Below are 21,195 nucleotides of genomic sequence, written 5' to 3'. Positions count from 1 at the left end.
GAAATATTGAATATTTCTTTGGCTATTTGTAGGCTTACCCACCTGTATATTTTTGGAGTCACAATTTTAATCTCTTCCTGCTCCTTCCCAGAAGTTGAAAACCTAGTTTCCTGCAGTTAATATTCCTACATGTTTCTTCATTATTATCCTGTTCCTGCTCATCCATCAAAATTTATACATATTAGTATTGAGAAAATGTGATTCATTCTTCCTTATAAAAGTCTGTAGAGCTGCAGAATGTATTGAATGGAGAAATGTTCAAAGCTTTCCTGGTGACCTTGGGTGGGACTGTCAAGCCTCTGAAGTCATAGAACAGATTCATTTATAACCATTTTGTTATGTTCTTGTCAGTGGAATCCCATTATGGTCATTTGGGGCATTTCCTTTGTTTCTTGAGATTCCAAAGAACTTGGATTCATTCCTCCAACACCAACAAGCTGCAGTCATTTTATCAGAAGTGTTCAAGAAACTTGCAATTTACAGAATTTTGTAATAATACAACAAGGATTTCACATTTATAAGGCTGATTTTTTCAATATTATGCAAATTTTTAGGGCAAAATGTTTATTGTCAACATTTTTGTGGTTGCTTTTTCTAAATCTCCAGATGAACCCCCTAAATGGGCTTTCTGTAATTTTGTGATGACCTGTCACGGACTCCCAAAGTGTTTTATGAAAAACCCTTTACAAAGCTGCCTTCTTTGCCCAGTTTGCTGGGAAGCTTCCTAATTTCACAACTGCCAGAGCCACAGATTTTTCCTCAAAGACCCTTCTATTTCCTTGTTTGCTGTAAAGAAAATTTTATTTACCTTCTCAGTCCTATTGGTGAAGAATAGGTAAGGAAGAGGAAGTCAAGGAAAAATGTCTCAATTTCCACATAACTCTGATTAAAGACTGGCTTAAGAATTTCCTACATATGTTTTTTTTTTTTTTTTTTTTTTTTTTTTTTTAAATCCTAAGAAACCGCTCTGGAAATATTCATGGGAAGAGCAAAGGGTCTGAAAATATAAGACATTGGTCTGTGATTTTGAATTACATGCTGACTTCCCCTTCCCTTGAGATTTGCCATAGTTTAAACATGGTTAGAAATTACTATTTAAAACTAAAACATAAAAGAAGAATTTGTGTTAATAAAAGGAAAACCTAATGAGAAAAAGAATTTTCAGCCTGGCATGTAATACATGTTTGCTACTAAATTTGTTAAACTGCTGCACTAGTCTAAAACTTTACATGTCATTTGCTGATTTCACTTAACTATTGTTTAAATGTTTATTTTTATTCCTTAAACACTTTGAAAAATAACTATCGGAGTCCTGTTAAACTCTTAGTACCACCAGTTAAGAGTCTGGCATTTCGTTTGGAGTCTAGCCTTTTTATGTGTCATGGAAGCACAGGACAGACTTGTGAGTGAATGAATATACCCTACTCAGCAGTCACCTTAGCAGCTGACTGAAAATCAGCACTGCCCTGGGTAGTTTGATCAGTTTAACTTCAATCAAGATATCATTGACTAGACTAAAAAATGAATGGGTAGATAAGTGCTTTTGCACTTATGAGGTATGAGTAACTTCTTCCACCTCAACGTGGAAATCTTTACCCCAAGGCTTTCACCATGAATTTAAAAACTTGTAAATTTATTTAACTGCTTTATTCTGTTTTACCTTTATTTTAATGTACTGTAAGCTGAACTGATATAACATTTACTGTTCTATATGTTTAACAGACATAGGAAAAACCAAGGGGGTTTTGTTTTTATGTTTGCTGACTGAGATGTTTAAATATGTCCTAGTGTTTTGTTTAGTTACAAGACAGTGAAAAGGAGTTTATTTTGTTATTTCTATTTTGTAATATTTAACAATAGGATTAGGTTGGAAAAAAATAATAGGAAAAATTGGGCAGAATGTGGGTTTTCCTACTGTTTCCCTCTGATTCTGGTGCACTGATGAGCTCTGATCAGAACCTGCTACTTTATAGTCCTTTCCCCATGCAGGGGATTCTCTTACTGTCACTGGTAAATGGTATTTTTTTTAGAAAGGCAACTTCTCCATTTTTAACCTTGTAGATCCTTTTGTACTATTAGGGTATTATATTGAAGCCTGAGGATTGCATTCTATTTTGTATATGCCCCCCCTTAATTTTTTTAAGCACTGTGGACAAGAGAGCTTCATTTACTTAGTAGTATTATAGAATTAAGGATTCCAAAACAAATATGTTTCCCATGTGTTTCCCAGTTAACTAGTGTTTACTACTTAAGAGCTATATTTGTGATGGCTGTATTCTACTATATTACATACTTTCCTAAATACAGAATTTAAAGAAAATAATTTTAATAATTATTGGGTGATTTGGCTTCATCCTTTAGAATATTGTGTTAAAAGACAGAAATGCTCTGATATAAGTCATGGTCTTTCAGAACTCTGTTGTCAGTTATTATTTCTAGCTGCTTTCAGGATTTTATTATTTCTAAGGCAAAGCTTTAATTTATAATGCGCCTAGACAATATGAATGCCAGTTGCTGCTTCTAATTCCAATGGTTGAGGCATATATATGTTGTCTAAATAGGTGGGTTGTTGTGACAACCACAAATATTTAAATTCAGATTCACTACTTTTTTTTTCTTTTTTTTAAACCTGGACTTAAAGAGTTCTGGAGTATACTTAAACCTAAAATTATGCATGCTTGGCTTGGAAATGTTTATTCATTTGCATTTAAATAGAAGTAAAAATTCAGGATCCATAAAAACTCAAAAGTCCATTCATTTGGGAAGGCAAGACTCAAAAGGTGAAACTAACAAACTTCCTGTGGCCTGATTTTTGCCCAGTATGGACTGGGTAAAGTTGTAAAACAAATTTAACTAGCTCACACACAATGTCACAGATCACATAAGGATAGTATGAAATAAGTAGGTGTTCCAAAGTAAATGGTCCTTTCTTTCAGCATTTGCACCACTCCACAATCTTTTATTTCAAAAGAAGACCTAAACAACAGAATTTACGCAGAAGGTCCCTGACGTACCTAAAAACCAAAATCTGCAATGGATAGATCTCAGTGTGGTAAATTTATTTCTGGTTTGTTAGGAATTGTCTATGTACTGTGTATGGGGCATTTTAATCTGTAACATTCAAAAAAAAAAAAATCAAGTTTCAAGTATATACACATCAAGTATATACAAATATTTAAAGATAATTTAGGAAGTTGCCTTTATATAATAAATGTTGGTTAAATAGTGAACATGCACATGGAAAAAGCAATCATGGAGAAATAATACTGGTATCAAATGAGTCATCCATTGATTTATTATGATAGAGACTGCGTTTGACTCTGGTTAAGGAATATGTAGGAAAACTCCATATTTACTCTTTCTACTCTTTCAGTAACATGGAAAGTTCTTAGCTTATTTCACATTGCCTGGTTTTAAATACTGAGCTCTGTAAGTTGTTTTAGTTGTTTAGTTGTTTTAGAGAGCTCTCTTTTGAGACTTTCTCATAGAGAGTTTTGGCTTCCTTACTATTTAAAATAAATAGCAGTCAAAATTATTATAAAGAGGAGAATTAAGTCAGTAGTGCTCTATAAGTGACTTTTAAATGGACCTCAAAATAAGTATTACTTACAAAGTTAGTATGCATGGTTGTGTGGTGAAATGGTCAAGAATTTGTGTTTTCTTACAGTTTAATTCCAGGAAAAGTATTAGTCCTATCCAAAATAACCCTAAATGCTAAACTTTACCAATGTATATGAAAAGCTTTTTATTTTCAAACAAATTAATCTAGAAGCAATCCTAAACAGAACAGGTGGTATGCTCCTAATAGTATTTTTTATACTAATGGAATAAGTTGTAATATTACAAGTTTTGCTGCTAATTTTATATTAGCCCTGAAGTAATCTCTGAAATTTCTCAGAAAATTTAAAATCTTATTTTCAGCTATTGAGCTAAAAAGTAAACACAGAAATTTCCTAAACTTTTTCAAGCAATTAAAAATATGTAAGGTACACACCAATATCTTCTCCAGGCTCTGACAGGCCTCCTGGGAACTTCCACATATTTTTCAACTGCAATATAAAATCAGAAAATAAAGTTAACATAGCTTCAATCACTAACCCGCACATGGAGACTCGACAAAAATTGGTCAAGGGATTGAGAATTTATTTTTTGGTAATAACATGCAAATTTCTTTCATCTTCCTTCTTCACTCCTCCCTTTCTTTTTCTTGGGGGGAAACTGGTGACTTCTGAAATCTTTTCCTACCTTTTTCTCTAGGAAATAGAAGTGGTTTTGTTTGGTTAATGTGATAAATTCTGTATGAATGAAACAGTGGAGGGAAACATCTACTGAATTTGTGTAATTTTTAAAATTTTGCTGCTAGTTAACTATTAACAAATAGAGGAATCTTACAGATGCTGCTATAAATAAGTAGAAAGTACAGTATAAGTTTAATAACTAAAATATACTATTTTTAATTTTCACATTTATTTTCTGTGTTGTGTGTCTAATCAGATTTCTCTTGTCTCTGTGTTAATGATTGTATGTACAAATGTAATTGCTTTTCATGGGTAGCATGAATAAATCTGATTAGTTTAAGTTTGTGCTGTTTGTGTGTGTGTATACCATTTCATTTTTGGGGGGGAAGGGCAAGTGGGAAGATCTGAGAATGAGGATACATATGGAAAAAATTGATTACAAATAATTATGAAATGGCATGGGACCATATTCTTATGGCTGACACAATTATTTTTTGTGATATACATCCAACAGCATGATAAAAGGTGCTGAGCTTGGAGCCAGTACACTTTATGATCTTCATTCATAAAATAAGTTTATGGACCTTTTACTGGTGTGCTTTTTGACCCACTCATTTCCTGGATGAGTGCTTCATAAAGAATGTGTCATTTCCCAACTGTGCTACATTGGAGACCAGTGGCATGGTTCCCAGAGTTTCCACAGACTGTTGATTATGTGGGTACAGAATTTAGGCTTTCCACCCTTCCGTGTCTGGCTCAGACTTGAGATTAATTTATAAAGCATATTTTATTAATGTAGAAATATATCTCTGGTATAGATCTATATTAAGACAGTCTTTCAGATTTTGTTTTGAAATGGTTCCAGAAGCTATAGAAACCATGCAGTTTTTTTCCTGATAGGATGTTAGATTTTATATCTAACACCATAAATGCCATTTCTAACAAAAGAAATGTTATAATGGTAGGGCAGAAAATACTCCCCAAAATAATAAAAGAACTTTTAAAATTTTACCTAGATTTGACTATAAATAATTGGAGGTTATTAATTAAATTATAAACTTATTAGGAGAAAAATGTTACATATAAGGATTGAAAACAGCTTACACTAGGAGAAAAATGTTAGATATAAGGATTGAAAACAGCTTACACAAATCTCATTTTGATTATTTCATAGAACTTAGGTATAAAAAGAATATATTTTTGTGGTAGTATGTGATCTTTTTTTGGCACCACTTAGGTTTAAAGAGATTATCTGAAGAAAGCTTTCTTGTCCCCTGCAAAAAGCTTGAGCTTGCAGTTAGTTCAAAGTGGTAGGTCGTAAGACCTAAGTTAAGTGGTTGTAAAACATGGTTAATGTTGTAGATATGATCAATGGAGAGATAAGTATATCTTTTCACCTTTCAAAATACTAAAACAGACTCCCATTTAGGTCTTTACTCTATTTTGAGTTTTTGTGTATGGTGTTAAAAAGCGGTCCAATTTTATTCTTTTACATGTAGCTGTCATTTTTCCAGCACTACTTCTTGAAGAGACTATCTTTCCCCATTGTATATTCTTGCCTCCTTTGTCATAAATTAATTGGCCATATAATTTCAGGTTAATTAAAAAACATATTCCCATTAATGGGCTTAGCAATATAAATAATAACGGCAACTTCCAGAGAAGACTGTGGAGTAGGAGGACCCTGACCTCACCTTGTCCCATGGACACACCTAGGTAACACCTGTATCAGTGTATATAACACAGAAACAACCCAAAGACTGGCAGAATTGACTCTTCACAGCTACATGTAGAGTACAGGTAACATGGAAGAGGGTGGGGAGGGCAGAGACATGGTCTGAAGCATTTGGCTTTGAAAACCAGAGGGACATAATTTTGCAAGTTCCTACAATCAGCAGGGCTTAACAAATGGGATGCTATAAAAATCAGGCTGGTCTATGGAGAGCCTAGAGGGCAAGGAAACGGAGTCTCTGCACGTGGAGCACAACAAACAGCCCTGTGGAGATACAGCATAGAAGAACAGTTTAACGCCTGGGGTGTATGGGAAGGAGGTTTTGTTTGGTTTTTTACTAATCTCAGAGTGTGTGCTGGAGGGGCAGGGATCCTTGGGAGACTTCTCCAAGAGCTGGCAGGTGCCATTTTCCTCCCCTGCCTCCCAGCCTATATACATGGATACCAGCAGGAACCAATGCAGGTCCAACACTCACCACCTAATTTGCTAACAGCATGAACTGCCGTCACATTCTCCTGAGACCTGCCCCCTCCAATACACTGTTGGCCAGAGCCCATCCAAAGTGGTGCCACAAGGGTGGCATCATGCAAGCAAACCTGACAGGAAGCAGCACCACTCCAAAGTGACTCCTGTCCCAGGAAAAGGGAAAGATAACCACACACAACTGTGGCCCCAGCAGTAGGCTGGGGGCAGACAACTGATCTCAATGCAGGCCTTGCCCACCAATGAAAGCCTCTCGGGGGAAAACACAGGGAAAGCACCCAGCAGTTTGGTGCTACCCTCTGGCATTGCCTGGTCTGACTCAAACCCAAGGCCGCCCCAGACTGATGCAACAACACCGGGACCAAATCCTGGCCACAACAGGCAAAGACAGCCATGGCTGCACTACTGCAAAAGCAGCTCAATTACAACCGCAGGGCACATGCAACACATTGAGACACCCTTGAAGTGCCAAATTCTGGTGAGTAGGGGAGACTGCATTATAGGGCATCCCAGGACCTCTTCTTCATAAGGCCATCAATCTCAAGAGCAGGAGATGGAGCTGACTTTCCTTTCCTAACACAGAAACAGACACAGAGAGACAAAATGCAAAATGCAAAAAATTCTGTCCAAAATCAAAGAACAGGACAAAATCACAGTAAGAAACTAAATAAACAGAGCTAAGAAATATGAATATAGTGGACTTGAGAAAAGAGGGGAGGGATCTCAATGAGACACTCAAAAACGAGACAGAAAACATAAAAAAGAACCATTCAGAAATGAAGAGCTCAATAAAAATTAAAAATACACTAGAGGGAATAAATAGTAGAAGGCACAGAAAAACGGATAGGCAACCTGGAGGACAGAGTAATAGCAATCAAACTGAACAGGAGAGAGAAAAAAAGAATAGAAAATGAAGACAGACTTAGGGAACTTAGCAATACCATCAAGCATTCATCTTATAGGAGTTCCAGAAGAGAGAGAAAAGGGGGCAAATAATTTATTTGAGGAAATAACTGAAAACCTCCCAAATTTGGGAAGGGAAACATCCAGATCCAGGAGGCACATAGAGCCTCCAACAAAAATCAAACTAAGGAGGTAACACCAAGATACATAGTAGTTAAAATGGCGAAAAGTAGTAAGCATTTTACAAGCAGCAAGAGAAAAGAAAACAGTAACATACAAGGAATGTCCCATAAGGCTATCAGCTTATTTTTCACAGAAACTTTGCTGAGAAGGGGGTGTCATGATATATTCAAGGTCCTGAAGGAAAAAAACCTGCAGCAAGGCTATCACTTACAATAGGAGAGATTAAGAGTAACCCAAACAAAAGTTAAAGGAATTCATAACCACTAACTCATCCCTAATAGAAAAGTTAAAGGGGACTCTTCTGAGTGGAAAGGAAAGACCATAAACAAGAGTAAGAAAAGTAGGAAGTACAAAAGCAGTAAAATTAAGTATATCTGTAAAAATTAGTCAAGGGACTCACAAAATAAAAGGATGTAAAGTATGACACCATATACCTAAAACATGGGAGGGCAGAGAGGAGTAGAGTAGGTTCAAACTTAAGCAGCCATCAACTTTATAATATAGATTGTTATATGCATTAGATGTTATACACACACCTAAGGGTAACCACAAAATCAAAAAACAGTAACAGGTATGCAAAAAAATAAAGAGAAAGGAATCCAAAATATCACTAAAGAAAGTCAGCAAACTGAACTGAAAAGGAACATAGAACTACAAAAACGACCATAAAACAAGTAACAAAATGGCAATAAGTACATACCTCTCAACAATTACTTTGAATATAAATGGATTAAATGCTTTAATCAAAAGACACAGGTGATGGAATGGATTAAAAAGCAAGACTCATCTATATGCTGCCTACAAGAAACTCATTTTTGACCTAAAGACATCTGTGGATTAAAAGTGAAAAGATGAAAAAGCATTTATCATGCACATGGATGTCAAAAGAAAGCTGAGGTAGCATTATTTATATTGGACAAAATAGACTTTAAAACAAAGACTGTGAAAATAGACAAGGACACTATGTAACTATAAAGGAAACAATCCAAGAAGATATAACAATTGTAAATATTTATGCACCAAACATGGCAGCACCCAAATACATAAAGCAGTTAATAAACGTAAGGAAGTAATCAATAGTAACATAATAATAGTAAGAGACTTTAATATCCCACCTACATCAATGGACTGATCATTGGCTTTGAATGACACATTGGAACAGACAGATCTAGCAGATACATTCAGAACATTCCATCCTAAAATAGCAGAATACACGTTCATGTGCATATGGGGCAGTCTCTAGAACAGATCATGTATTAAGCTACAAAAAAGTCTGAACAAATTCAGAAAGTCACACCATGCATCTTTTCTGACTACAACACTATGACACTAGAAATCAACAAGAAAAAATATGGAAAAGAACACAAATACAGGTCTATTATATAATGTTCACTAAACAATGGGTCAACCAAGAAATTAAAAGAGGAAATAAAAGAGGAAATAAAAAAAATACATGGAAACAAGTGAAAATGAAAACCCAGCAGTCCCAAATCTTTAGCAAAAGCTGTTCTAAGAGGGAGGTTTACAGCAATACAGGTTTACCTCATGAAGCAAGAACAATCTCAAATAAACTACCTAACCTTACACTTAATGGAGGTAGGAAAAGAAGAAAAAACAAAACTCCAAATACATAGAAGGAAGGAAATAATAAAGATTGGAGAAATTAACAAAATAAAAACTAAAAGACTAGAATAGATGAATGAAAACAGGAGCTGGTTCTTTGAAAAGATCAACAAAATTGATAGACCTTTAGCCAGACTCATAAAACAAACAACAACAACAACAACAACAACAACAACAACAACAAAACAGGAGAAAGGACTCAAATTAACAAAATCAGATACGAAAGAGGAGAAATAACAATTAATACCAGAGTAATACCAAAGATAATGAGAGTATTACAAAAAAAATTAAATGCCAACACATTGGACAACCTAGAAGAAATGGATAAATTCCTAGAAACATAAAACCTCCCAAAATGAATCAGGAAGAATTAAGTAATTTGAACAGACTAATTACCAGCAATGAAATCATTAATAAAAAACACTCCCAACAATATTCTAGGACCAGACAGCATCATAGGTGAATTTTACCAAACATTTAAAGAAGAGTTAATACCTGTTCTTCTCAAACTATTCCAAAAAATGGAAGAGAAAGGAAAGCTTCCAAATTCATTCTATGAGGCAAGCATTACTCTGGTACCAAAACCACATACAGACACTACAGAAAAAGAGAACTATAGGCCAATATATTCTGATGTTCTGATGAATATAGATGCAAAAGTCCTCAAAAAAATACTAGCAAATCAAATCCAACAATACATTAAAAAAATCACTTGCCACAATTAAGGGATTTATTCCTGGGATGCAAGGGTGGTTCAATATTCATAAATCAATTGATATGATACATCACATGAACAAGAGAAGGGAAAAATCGTATGATCATTTTAATAGATGCAGAAAAAAGCATTTGACAAAGTACAATATCCATTCATGATAAAAACCCTCAAAAGTATGATTAGAGGGAACATGCCTCAACGGCATAAAGACCATATATGAAAACCCACAGCTAATATCAAACCCAATGGTGAAAAATTGAGTTTTTTCCCTAAGATCAGGAACAAGACAAGAATGTCCACTCTCACCACTTTTATTCAACGTAGTACTGGACATCCTAGCTACAGCAATCAGACAGCAAAAGAAATAAAAGGTATCCAAATTAGTATGGAAAAAGCAAAACTCCCACTATTTGCAGATGACATGACACTACATGTAGAAAACCTGCATGACTCAACCAAAAAACGTCTAGAACTTATAAATGAATTTGGTAAGGTCACAGAATACAAAATCAATACACGTTTCTATACATTAATAATGAGGTAGCAGGAAAGGAATTAAGAAAACAATCCCATTTACAATTGCACCCAAAATATAAGATACCTAGAAATAATCCTAACCAAAGAGGTGAAAGACCTGTACTCTGAAAACTAAAAAACACTGATGAAATTGAGGATGACACAAACAAATGGAAAGATATCTGATGCTCATGGATTGCAATAACAAATATTGTTAAAATGTCCATACTACCCAAAGCAATCTATATATTTAATGCAATCCCTATCAAAGTACCAACAGCATTTTTCACATAACTAGAACAAAGAATTGTAAAATTTGAATGGAACCACAAAATACTCTGAATAGTCAAAGTGATCTTGAAAATGAAGAATAAAATAACAATTTAAAAACTTAAAAAAAAGAAAATGAAGAATAAAAAAATTTAAGTATCACAATCTCAGATTTCAAGTTATACTACAAAGCTAATTAAAACTGTGTAATACTGGCACAGAAACAGACACATAAGTCAATGGAACAGAATAGAGAGCCCCAAAATAAACCTACGATTACATGGTTAATCTTTGACAAAGGAGGCAAGAATATGCAATGGGACAAAGCCTCTTCAACAAATGGTGCTGGGAAAACTGGACAGCTACGTGCAAAAGAATGAAAATGGACCATTTTCTTATAAAATGGATTAAGTACTTAAATGTGAGCCTTAAAACCATAGAAATTCAAGAAAAGAGAACAAGCAGTAATTTCTCTGAAATCGGCCACAAGCAACATTTTTCTAGATATGTCTCCTGAGGCAAGGGAAACAAAAGCAAAAATAAACTATTGGGACTAGAACAAAATAAAAAGCTCTGTACAGCAAGGAAACCGTGAACAAAACTAGAAGACAAACTACTCACTGCGAGAAGTTATCTGCAAGTGACATATGTAATAAAGTGTTAGTATCCCGAATATATAAAGAACTTACACAACTCAATACCAAAAAATAATCCAATTAAAAAATGGGCAGAAACAGGTACATTTTCCCAAATAAAATATACACATGGCCAACAGACACATGAAGATGTTTCTAGGAATTTATCCATTTCTTCCAGGTTGTCCAATTTGTCGGCATGTAAGGGAAATGCAAATCAGATACAGAAAGAAGCCTGTTTTGTTCCCCTTATCTGATTAAAGGCAGAGCTTTCTGAGAAGCTGCCATAAATCCCCTTGGTTCGAACTTCCAGCCAAGGAAGGAAACCTAGATGAGAAATTGCATAAACAAATATGAGAAATTACCATACATATTTCACACCTCTCCCTTGCACTGATATACAAACCCCTACTTCTAGTTGTTGCAGGCAGCACTCCCCAAACTTTTCTCCTACTAACCTGTTGTCAATTAATTCACAGGCTCCCCAACCACCGAACGTGGAAGAGGAAAAGTTTCCAACACTACTTTATGACTTAACTCTCTGGTTGTGTTTCCCAGTCTGTGAAATGAGGAGGAGAATAGGTTGCCATGATGTATAAAGCAGCTACATAATACAGAGCACAAGTAATAATCTTTTGCTGGTGGAGGGTCAAGCTTCCATGTTGATGGATTAGGATGACTGCTGACTGATTAGGATGGTGGAAGCTGAAGCCTGGGGTGGCCGTGGCAATTTCTTAAAACAATAAAGTTTGCTACATCTACTGACTCTTCCTCTCATGAATGATTTCTCTGTATCATGAGATGCTGTTTAAAAGCATTTTATCCACAGAACTTCTTTCAAAATTGGGAATCAGGGCATCGGTTAAGCGTCATAATCTTGTGGTCTGTAAGTTCAAGCAGTATATTGTGCTCTGTGCTGACAGCTCAGAGCCTGGAGCCTTCTTTGGATTGTGTTTCCCTCTTTCCTGCTCCTCCCCTGCTCACGTTCTTGTCTCTCTCTCAAAAATAAAAAATTAAAAAACATGTCAAAATTGGTAATCAATTCTCTCAAACCCTGCTGCTGCTTTATCAACTAAATTTACATAATATTCTAAATCCTTTGTTTCATTTCAATAATCCTCATTGCATCTTCATCAGGAGTACATTCCATCTCAAGGTGGGTACACTAAACAAGAGATTTTCAACATAGATGAAAAGAGCCTTATTGAAGGCTTTCAATTTATTTTGTCCAGACTATCAGAAGATTCACTTTCTATGGCAGCTCTAGCCTTTAAAAATATATTACTTAAATAATAAGACTTGAAAGTTGAAATGAATCCTTGATCCATGAGCTACAGAATGGATGCTGTGTTAGCAGGCATGAAAACAACATGAATCTCATTGTACATTTCCATCAGTGCTCTTGGATGACTAGGTGCATTGTCAATGAGCAGTCATATTTTGAAAGGAATCTTCTTTTCTGAGCAGATCTCAATGTTGTAATGTAAACTGTTGTGTTGTCATCTAGGCTTTGTTGTTCCATTTATAGAACACAGGCTGATGATGTAGCATAATTCTTAAGGACCTTAGGATTTTTGGAATGGTAAATGTACACTGGCTTCAACTTAAAGTCACCAGCTGGGATGGCCCCTAACAAGAGTGTCAGCATGTCATTTGAAGCTCTGAAGCCAGGCATTGACTCTTCCTCTCCGGCTATGAAAGTTTTAGATGGCATCTTCCAACAGAAGGCTATTTTGTCTACATTGAAAACCTGTTTTTTAGTATAGCCACCTTCATAAATTATCCTAGCTAGATCTGGATAACTTGCTACAGCTTGTTTCAACTCTTGCTGCTTCACCTTGCACATCTGTCATAGAGATGGCTTCTGTTCTTAAACCTCATGAATCTCTGCTAGCTTCACACTTTCCTGCAGCTTTCTCATCTCTTTCAGCCCTCATAGAACTGAAGAAAGTTAGAGACTCTTGCTCTGGATTAGGCCTTGGCTTAAGGGAATGTTGGGGCTGGTTTGATCTTCCATCCAGATTACTTAAACTTTCTCTTTATCAGCAATAAGGCTGTTTCACTTTCTCAGGGAGTAGCGCTTTTAATTTTTGTCAAGGACTTCTCCTTTGCATTAACACCCTAGCTAACTGTGTGGTGTCAGAGGCCTAGCTTTCAGCGTCTCTTGGGTTTTAACATGCCTTACTAAGCTTAATCATTTCTAGCTTTTGATTTAAAGTGAGAAATGTGTTGTGGAAAGTGAGAGATCTTTTGTCCATTTCTTGAATGTATTATTTGTTTTTTGGGTGTTGAGTTTGCTAAGTTCTTTATAGATTTTGGATACTAACCCTTTATCTGACATGTCATTTGCAACTATCTTCTCCCATTCCATCAGCTGCCTTTAGTTTTGTTGTTTCTTTTGCTGTGCAGAAGCTTTTTACCTTGATGAGGTCTCAATAGTTCATTTTTGCTTTTGTTTCCCTTGCCTCCGGAGACACGTCTAGAAAGAAGTTCCTGCAGCTGAGATCAAAAAGGTTGTTGCCTGTTTTCTCCTTTTGGGTTTTGATGGATTTCCTATCTTACATTTACGTCTTTCATCCATTTTGAATTTTATTTTTGTGTATGGTGTGAGAAGGTGGTGTGGCTTCATTCTCATGCATGTCTCTGTCCAGTTTTCTTAGCACCAATTTTGAAGAGACTGTCTTTTATCTTTGAAAAAAATTTCTTTTTCATGTTTATTTTGAGAGAGAGCACACACATGAGTGAGTGGGAGAAGGCCGGTGGGTGGGGGGAGAGAGAATCCCAAGCAGACTCCATGATGACAGTGCAGAGCTGAACGTGGTCTTAGTTTCATGAATGGTGAGATCATGACCAGAGCTCAAATCAAGAGTCAGACACTTAAACAACTGAGCCACCCAGGTGCCCTGAGACTGTCTTTTTCCCATTGGATACTCCTTCCTGCTTTGTCAAAGACAGTTGGCCATACATTTGTGGGTCTATTTCTGGGTTCTCTATTCTGTTCCATTGATCTATGTGTCAGTTTTTGTGCCAGTACCATACTGCCTTGATGATTACAGCTCTGTAATACAGCTTGAACTCCAGAATTGTGATGCCTCCAGCTTTTTTTCTTTTCCCCCAACACTACTTGGCTATACAGGGACTTTTCTGGTTCCATACAAATTTTAGAATTGCTTGTTCTAGCTCTGTGAAGAATGCTGGTGTTATTTTGATAGAAATTGAACTGAATGTATAGATTGCTTTGAGTAGTATAGATATTTTAACAATATTTGTTCTTCTATCCATGAGCATGGAATGTTTTTCCATTTGTTTGTATCTTCCTTAACTTTTTTTAAAATTTATTTTTTTAAATTTACATTCAAGTTAGTTATCATATAGTACAACAATGATTTCAGGAGTAGATTCCTTAATGCTCCTAACCCATTTAGCCCATCCCCCCTCCCACAACCCCTCCAGTAACCCTCTGTTTGTTCTTCATATTTAAGAGCCTCTTACGTTTTATCCCCCTCTGTTTTTTATACTATTTTTGCTTCCCTTCCCTTATGTTCATCTGTTTTGTATCTTAAAGTCCTCATATGAGTGAAATCATATATTTGTCTTTCTCTGACTAATTTTGCTTAGCATAATACCCTCTAGTTCCATCCGTGTAGTTCCAAATGGCAAGATTTCATTCTTTTTGATTGTTGAGGAATACACCATTGCGTGTGTGTGTGTGTGTGTGTGTGTGTATCGCATCTTCTTTATCCATTCATCCATGATAATACCATAATAGTAGGGGACTTCAACACCCCACTTACAACAATGGACAGATTATCTAAGTAGAAAATCAACAAGGAAACAATGGCTTTGAACGACACACACTGCATCATATGGACTTAATGGATATATTCAGAACATTTCATCCTAAAGCAGCAGAATATACATTCTTTGCTAGTGCACATGGAACGTTCTCCCGAATAGATCACATACTAGGACACAAATCAGCCCTCAACAAGTACAAAAAAGATCACGATCATACCATGTGTATTTTTAGACCACAACGCTGTGAAACTTGAAATCAACCACAAGAAACAATTTGGAAAGACAACAAATACTTGGAGACTAAAGAACATTCTACTAAAGACTGAATGGGCTAATAACCAAGAAGTTAAAGAGGAAATTAAAAAGTACATGGAAGCCACTGAAAATGATAGACCATAGTCCAAAACCTCTGGGATGCAGCAAAGGCGGTCATAAGAAGGAAGTATATAGCAATCAAGGCCTTCCTAAAGGAGGAAGAAAGGTCTCAGATACACAACCTAACCTTACCTTAAAAAGCTGGAAAAAGAACAGCAAATAAAACCCCAAAGCAGCAGAAGACAGGAAATAATAAAGATTAGAGCAGAAATCAGTGCCATTGAAACCAAAAAAAAAAAAACAAAACAGTAGAACAGATCAATGAAACCAGAAGCTGGTTCTTTGAAAGAATTAGCAAAACTGATAAACCACTAGCCCGTTTGATCAGAAAGAAAAAGGATTGGACCCAAATAAATAAAATCAAGACTGAAAGAGGAGAGATCACAACCAACACAGCAGAAATACAAACAATAATAAGAGAATCTTATGAGCAATTATACACCAACAAAATGGGCAATCTGTAAGAAATGGACAAATTCCTAGAAACATATAAACTACCAAAACTGAAAAAGGAAGAAATAGAAAATTTGTACAGACCCATAACCAATAAAGAAATAGAATTAGTAATCAAAGATCTCCCAAAAAACAAGAGTCCAGGGCCAGAAAGCTTTCCAGGGGAATTCCACCAAACATTTAAGGAAGGGTTAACACCTATTCTCTTGAGGCTATACAAAAAAAATAGAAATGGAAGGAAAAGTTCCAAACTCTTTCTATGAAGAGATCATTATGTTGATTCCAAAACCAGACAAAGACCCCACTAAAAAGAAGAACTATAGACCAATTTCCCTGATGAACACGGATGCAAAAATCCTCAACAAGATATTAGCCAACCGGACCCAACAATACATTAAAAAAATTATTCACCACAGCCAAGTGGGATTTATCCTGGGATGCAGGGCTGGTTCAATATCCACAAAACAATCAATGTGATTCATCAAATCAATAAAAGAAAGGACAAGAACCATACGATCCTCTCAATAGATGCAGAGAAAGCATTTGACAAAATACAGCATCCTTTCTTGATAAAAACCCTCAAGAAAGTAGGGATAGAAGGACTATACCTCGAGATCATAAAAGCCATACATGAAAGACCTGCTAATATCATCCTTAATGGGGAAAAACTGAGAGCTTTCCCCCTAAAGTCAGGAACAAGATAGGGATGTCCACTCTCACCACTCTTATTCAACATAGTATTGGAAGTCTTTGCCTCTGCAATCAGACAACACAAAGAAATAAAAGGCATCCAAATCGGCTAGGAGGAGGTCAAACTTTCACTCTTTGCAGATGACATGATATTCTATATGGGAAACCCAAAAGATTCCACCAAAAAACTGCTAGAACTGATCCATGAATTCAGCAAAGTTGCAGGATGTAACATCAATGCACAGAAATCGGTTGCATTCCTATACACCAATAATGAAGCAACAGAAAGAGAAATCAAGGAATCGATCCCATTTACAACTGCACCAAAAACCGTAAAATACCTAGGAATAAATCTAACCAAAGAGGTGAAAAATCTATACACTGAAAACTATAGAAAGCTTATGAAAGAAATTGAAGACACCAAAAAATGGAAAAATATTCCATGGTCCTGGATAGGAAGAACAAATATTGTTAAAATGTCAATACTACCCAAAGCAATCTACATATTCAATATAATACCTATCAAAATAACACCAGCATCCTTCACAGAGCTAGAACAAACAATCCTAAAACTTGTATGGAACCAGAAAAGACCCCGAATAGCCAAAGCAATTGGCTTGAAAAAGAAAACCAAATACAACTTCAAGTTGTATTACAAAGCTGTAATCATCAAGACAGTATGGTACTGGCACAAAAACAGACACATAGATCAATGGAACAGATTAGAGAACCCAGACATGGACCCACAAATGTATGGCCAACTAATCTTTGACAAAGCAGGAAAGAATATCCAATGGAATAAAGACAGTCTCTTCAAGTGGTGCTGGGAAAACTGGACAGCGACATGCAGAAACCACATGCAGAAACCACTTTCTTACACCATACACAAAAATAAACTCAAAATGGGTGAAAGACCTAAACATAAGACAGGAAGTCATCAAAATCCTCAAGGAGAAAGCAGGCAAAAACCTCTTTGATCTTGGCCACAGCTATTTCTTACTCAACACGTCTCCGCAGGCAAGGGAAACAAAAGCAAAAATGAACGATTGGGACCTCATCAAAATAAAAACCTTCTGCACAGTGAAGGAAACAATCAGAAAAACTAAAAGGCAACCGACGGAATGGGAGAAGATATATGGAAACGACATAGCAGATAAAGGGTTAGTATCCAAAATCTATAAAGAACTTAACACCCAAAAAACAAATAATCCAGTGAAGAAATGGGCAAAAGACATGAATAGACACTTCTCCAAAGAAGATATCCAGATGGCCAACTGATATATGAAAAAATGCTCAACATCACTCATCATCAGGGAATTACAAATCAAAACCACAATGAGATACCACTTACACCTGTCAGAATGCCCAACATTAACAACTCAGGCAACAACAGATGTTGGCGAGGATGCACAGAAAGAGGATCTCTTTTGCATTGTTGGTGGGAACGCAAGCTGGTGTAGCCACTCTGGAAAACAGTATGGAGGTTCCTCAAAAAATTAAAACTACAACTACCCTACGATCTTCTTTAACTTCTTTATTTCATAAGCTTTCTATAGTTTTCAGCATACAAATCTTTTACCTCTTTGGTTAGGTTTATTCCTAGGTATTTTATGGTTTTTGGTATAAATGTAAATGGGACTGATTCCTTGATTTCTCTTTCTGCTGCTTCAGTTTTCCAAAGAAGACATCCAGATGGCTAACAGACACATGAAAAGATGCTCAACATGACTCATCATCAGACAAATATAAATCAAAACCACAATGAGATACCACCTCACAACTGTCAGAATGGCTAAAATTAACAACTCAGGAAACAACAGATGTTGGTGAGGATGCGGAGAAAGGCAAACAATTTTGCACTGTTGGTGGAAATGCAACTGGTGCAGCCACTCTGGAAAACAGTATGGAGATTCCTCAAAAAATTAAAAATAGAGCTACATTATGACCCAGCAATTGTTCTACTAGGTATTTATCCAAAGGACACAAAAAAGCTGATTTGAAGGGGCACATGTACCCCAATGTTTCCAGCATCACTATCAACAATAGCCAAATTATGGAAAGAACCCATCTGTCCATCAACTGATGAACGGATAAAGAAGGTGTGGTGTGTGTGTGTGTGTGTGTATATAATATACATATAATATGTTACATATATAATACATATATATAACATATATATACACACACACACCACACATATATATAATATATATATATATGTATGTATACATACGTATACATACATATATATACACCCACAATGAAATATCCCTCAGTGATCAAAAAGAATGAAATCTGGGGTGCTGGCTCAGTCACGTAAGTGTATGACTCTTGATTTTGTATGTAAGTGTAAGTCACGTAAGTCACGTAAGTGTATGACTCTTGATTTCAGGTCATGGTCACAGTTCGTGGAATTGTGCCTTGCGTCAGGCTCCATGCTGAGAGTGGAGCCTGCCTGGGATTCTCTCTGTCCCTTTCTCTGCCTCTCTCTAAAAATATATAAATAAACATTAAAAAAAAAAAAAAAAGAATGATATCTTGCCATTTGCCACAATGTGGATGGAAGTAGAATGTATTATGCTAAGTGAAATAATTCAGAGGAAGACAAATATCATATGGTTTCACTCACGTGGAATTTAATACAAAACAGTGAACACAGGGAAAGGGAAGGAAACATAATATAAAACAGAGGGAGGCAAACTCTAAGAGACTTTTAAATATAGAGAACAAACTGAGGGTGGCTGGAGGAGTATTAGATGGGGGGATGGGCTAAATGGGTGATGGGCATTAAGGAGGGCATTTGTTGGGATGAGCACTGGGTGTCATATCACTACTCCTGAAACCATTATTACACTGTATATTAACAAGCTTCAATTAAAAAAAAAAGGGTAGTGTGGGTACCCTTTCTCAGTGAGAAAATCTTTATCTAAATCTTTATCTAAACCTAAAATCTTTAGAGAGGCAAGGACTTGGCCATGAGGCTATTTGGATAAAGAGAAGAGGAGGAACAGATGATGCTGGTAACCTAAGGTGTGTTTGAAACATAGTAAGGAGGCCAGAGGGAGCAAAAAGAAGTACAGGAGATAAAGTCAGAGGGAAGTATAGAGATGCAGTGTAGGAGACACAGTCACAGGTTATATGGGGTGTTGCAGGCCATGGCACAGACTCAGGACTTTAAAATGAGAGAAATGAGGAGACATTGGAGGTTTGGAGCGTAAGAGACTCATAATCTGTTGTAATTTTAAAAGAATTAGTGTGGTTTTGTGCTAAGAAGAGACTTTATAGGAATCACAGTGGAAGAACAGGGCCCAATTAGAACGATTCCAGTAATTTAGGGAGGAGATACCTCTGGCTTGGATCAAAGGAGTAACAGCAGAAACGATAGGTAGTGCTCTCATTAAGATGTTAGGCATGGAGTATGTTACCCTTCCCAATGGCATCTGAATTTTAAAGTACCTCACCTTCCTTTGGGGAAAAAAAAAAGAGGAGGAGGAGGAAGAGAAGATGAGGACATATACTAATGGTTTAATTTTAGGCACTGCTGAAGAAGATATTCCAAGGGGAGCTGTCCATGGGCCTCTCACATTATTCTGCCAGCATAATCTGATTTAAGCACAAGGCGATTTTTGTGTCAGATGATTATTCTAGAAATTGTGAGGACAAGCAATATTAAACAGGGATTTATATGATATCCTCTGTTCATTCAGTCATTCAAGCATGAAGCATTTCTTCACACTTAACAATGTGAGTCAGGCAGTTTTCGAGGTAATTGAGACACAACAGTGAACAAAACAAACAAATGTCCAAGCCTTTGCAGTGCTTGTATGCTAGACAAGAAAAAAAAAATGTAAGCTTTTTAGCATATTATATAATGACAAATGCCATCAGAATAAAAGTGGAGCTGGGTGGGAGGAAACCAGGTGTGCAGCAGGTAAGAGATGCTTGCTTTTATTTCGAGTACTCAGGGTAGGCCTCATTGATGGAAGAGAAAGATTCAAAGATGGCGAGTTCTTAAAACTGATAATAAAACTTAAAACTGATAATTCCATTATCAATATCAATATCCATTATCAATAATCAATTTTATAATTATTTAATATACCTCTATTCAGAAGGAGTCTCAGTAAGAGTTTAATGATTCAACTATGACATGATACTATATTGCTTACTGTCTTTTAAATAATTTTCCTTATAAATCTCATACCTGTACCATATTTGAAATCTTTTATATAGTTCACTATAAAGACCTAATGTGACACTAAATAAATAAAGGAAGAGATGTGCAAAACTTCCATTCACCTGAACACTTAGAGGAAACTGCAGGGTTATTAATTAGCCTAATTTCAAGATTACTGTGATTCAGGGAATAGGGAAGCCCAAAGGGAGGGAGAGGTGGAGAGTGAGACAGGGGAAAGGCTGACAGGTGGAGCAGTGAGAACATAAACAACATTTATTGACTAAGTTTGTCATCTAACATGGGCACAGTTTGCGGCACTCCAAAACAATTACAATAACACCACCAAAGATTACTGATCAAGGATCATCAAAACAAATATAATAATAATGAAAAAGTCTGAAATA

The 21,195-nt window shown here is 36.1% G+C and overlaps 1 protein-coding gene across 5 annotated transcripts in view; it reads right to left on the bottom strand.

Moving 5' to 3' along the window:
* Window positions 1-21,195, bottom strand: part of NUDT6 (nudix hydrolase 6) — a 42,565-nt gene that overhangs the window by 3,142 nt on the left and 18,228 nt on the right. For 4 of the 5 annotated variants that reach the window (XM_007087585.3, XM_007087584.3, XM_015539988.2 and 1 more), the window contains exon 4: window positions 3,995-4,049. In XM_007087585.3, coding sequence (XP_007087647.1) covers window positions 3,995-4,040 — 46 coding nt within the window. In that variant the 5' untranslated portion in view covers window positions 4,041-4,049. Of the gene's footprint in view, window positions 1-3,994; window positions 4,050-11,756; window positions 11,952-21,195 lie in introns of those variants that run through there. The other variant, XM_042983956.1, reaches the window with a different exon arrangement.

This window comes from Panthera tigris, chromosome B1, assembly GCF_018350195.1.
Source record: "Panthera tigris isolate Pti1 chromosome B1, P.tigris_Pti1_mat1.1, whole genome shotgun sequence".
NCBI lineage: Eukaryota > Metazoa > Chordata > Mammalia > Carnivora > Felidae > Panthera > Panthera tigris.
The sequence above is the reverse complement of the archived record's forward strand: the minus strand, read 5'-3'. Positions and strand labels throughout refer to the sequence as shown.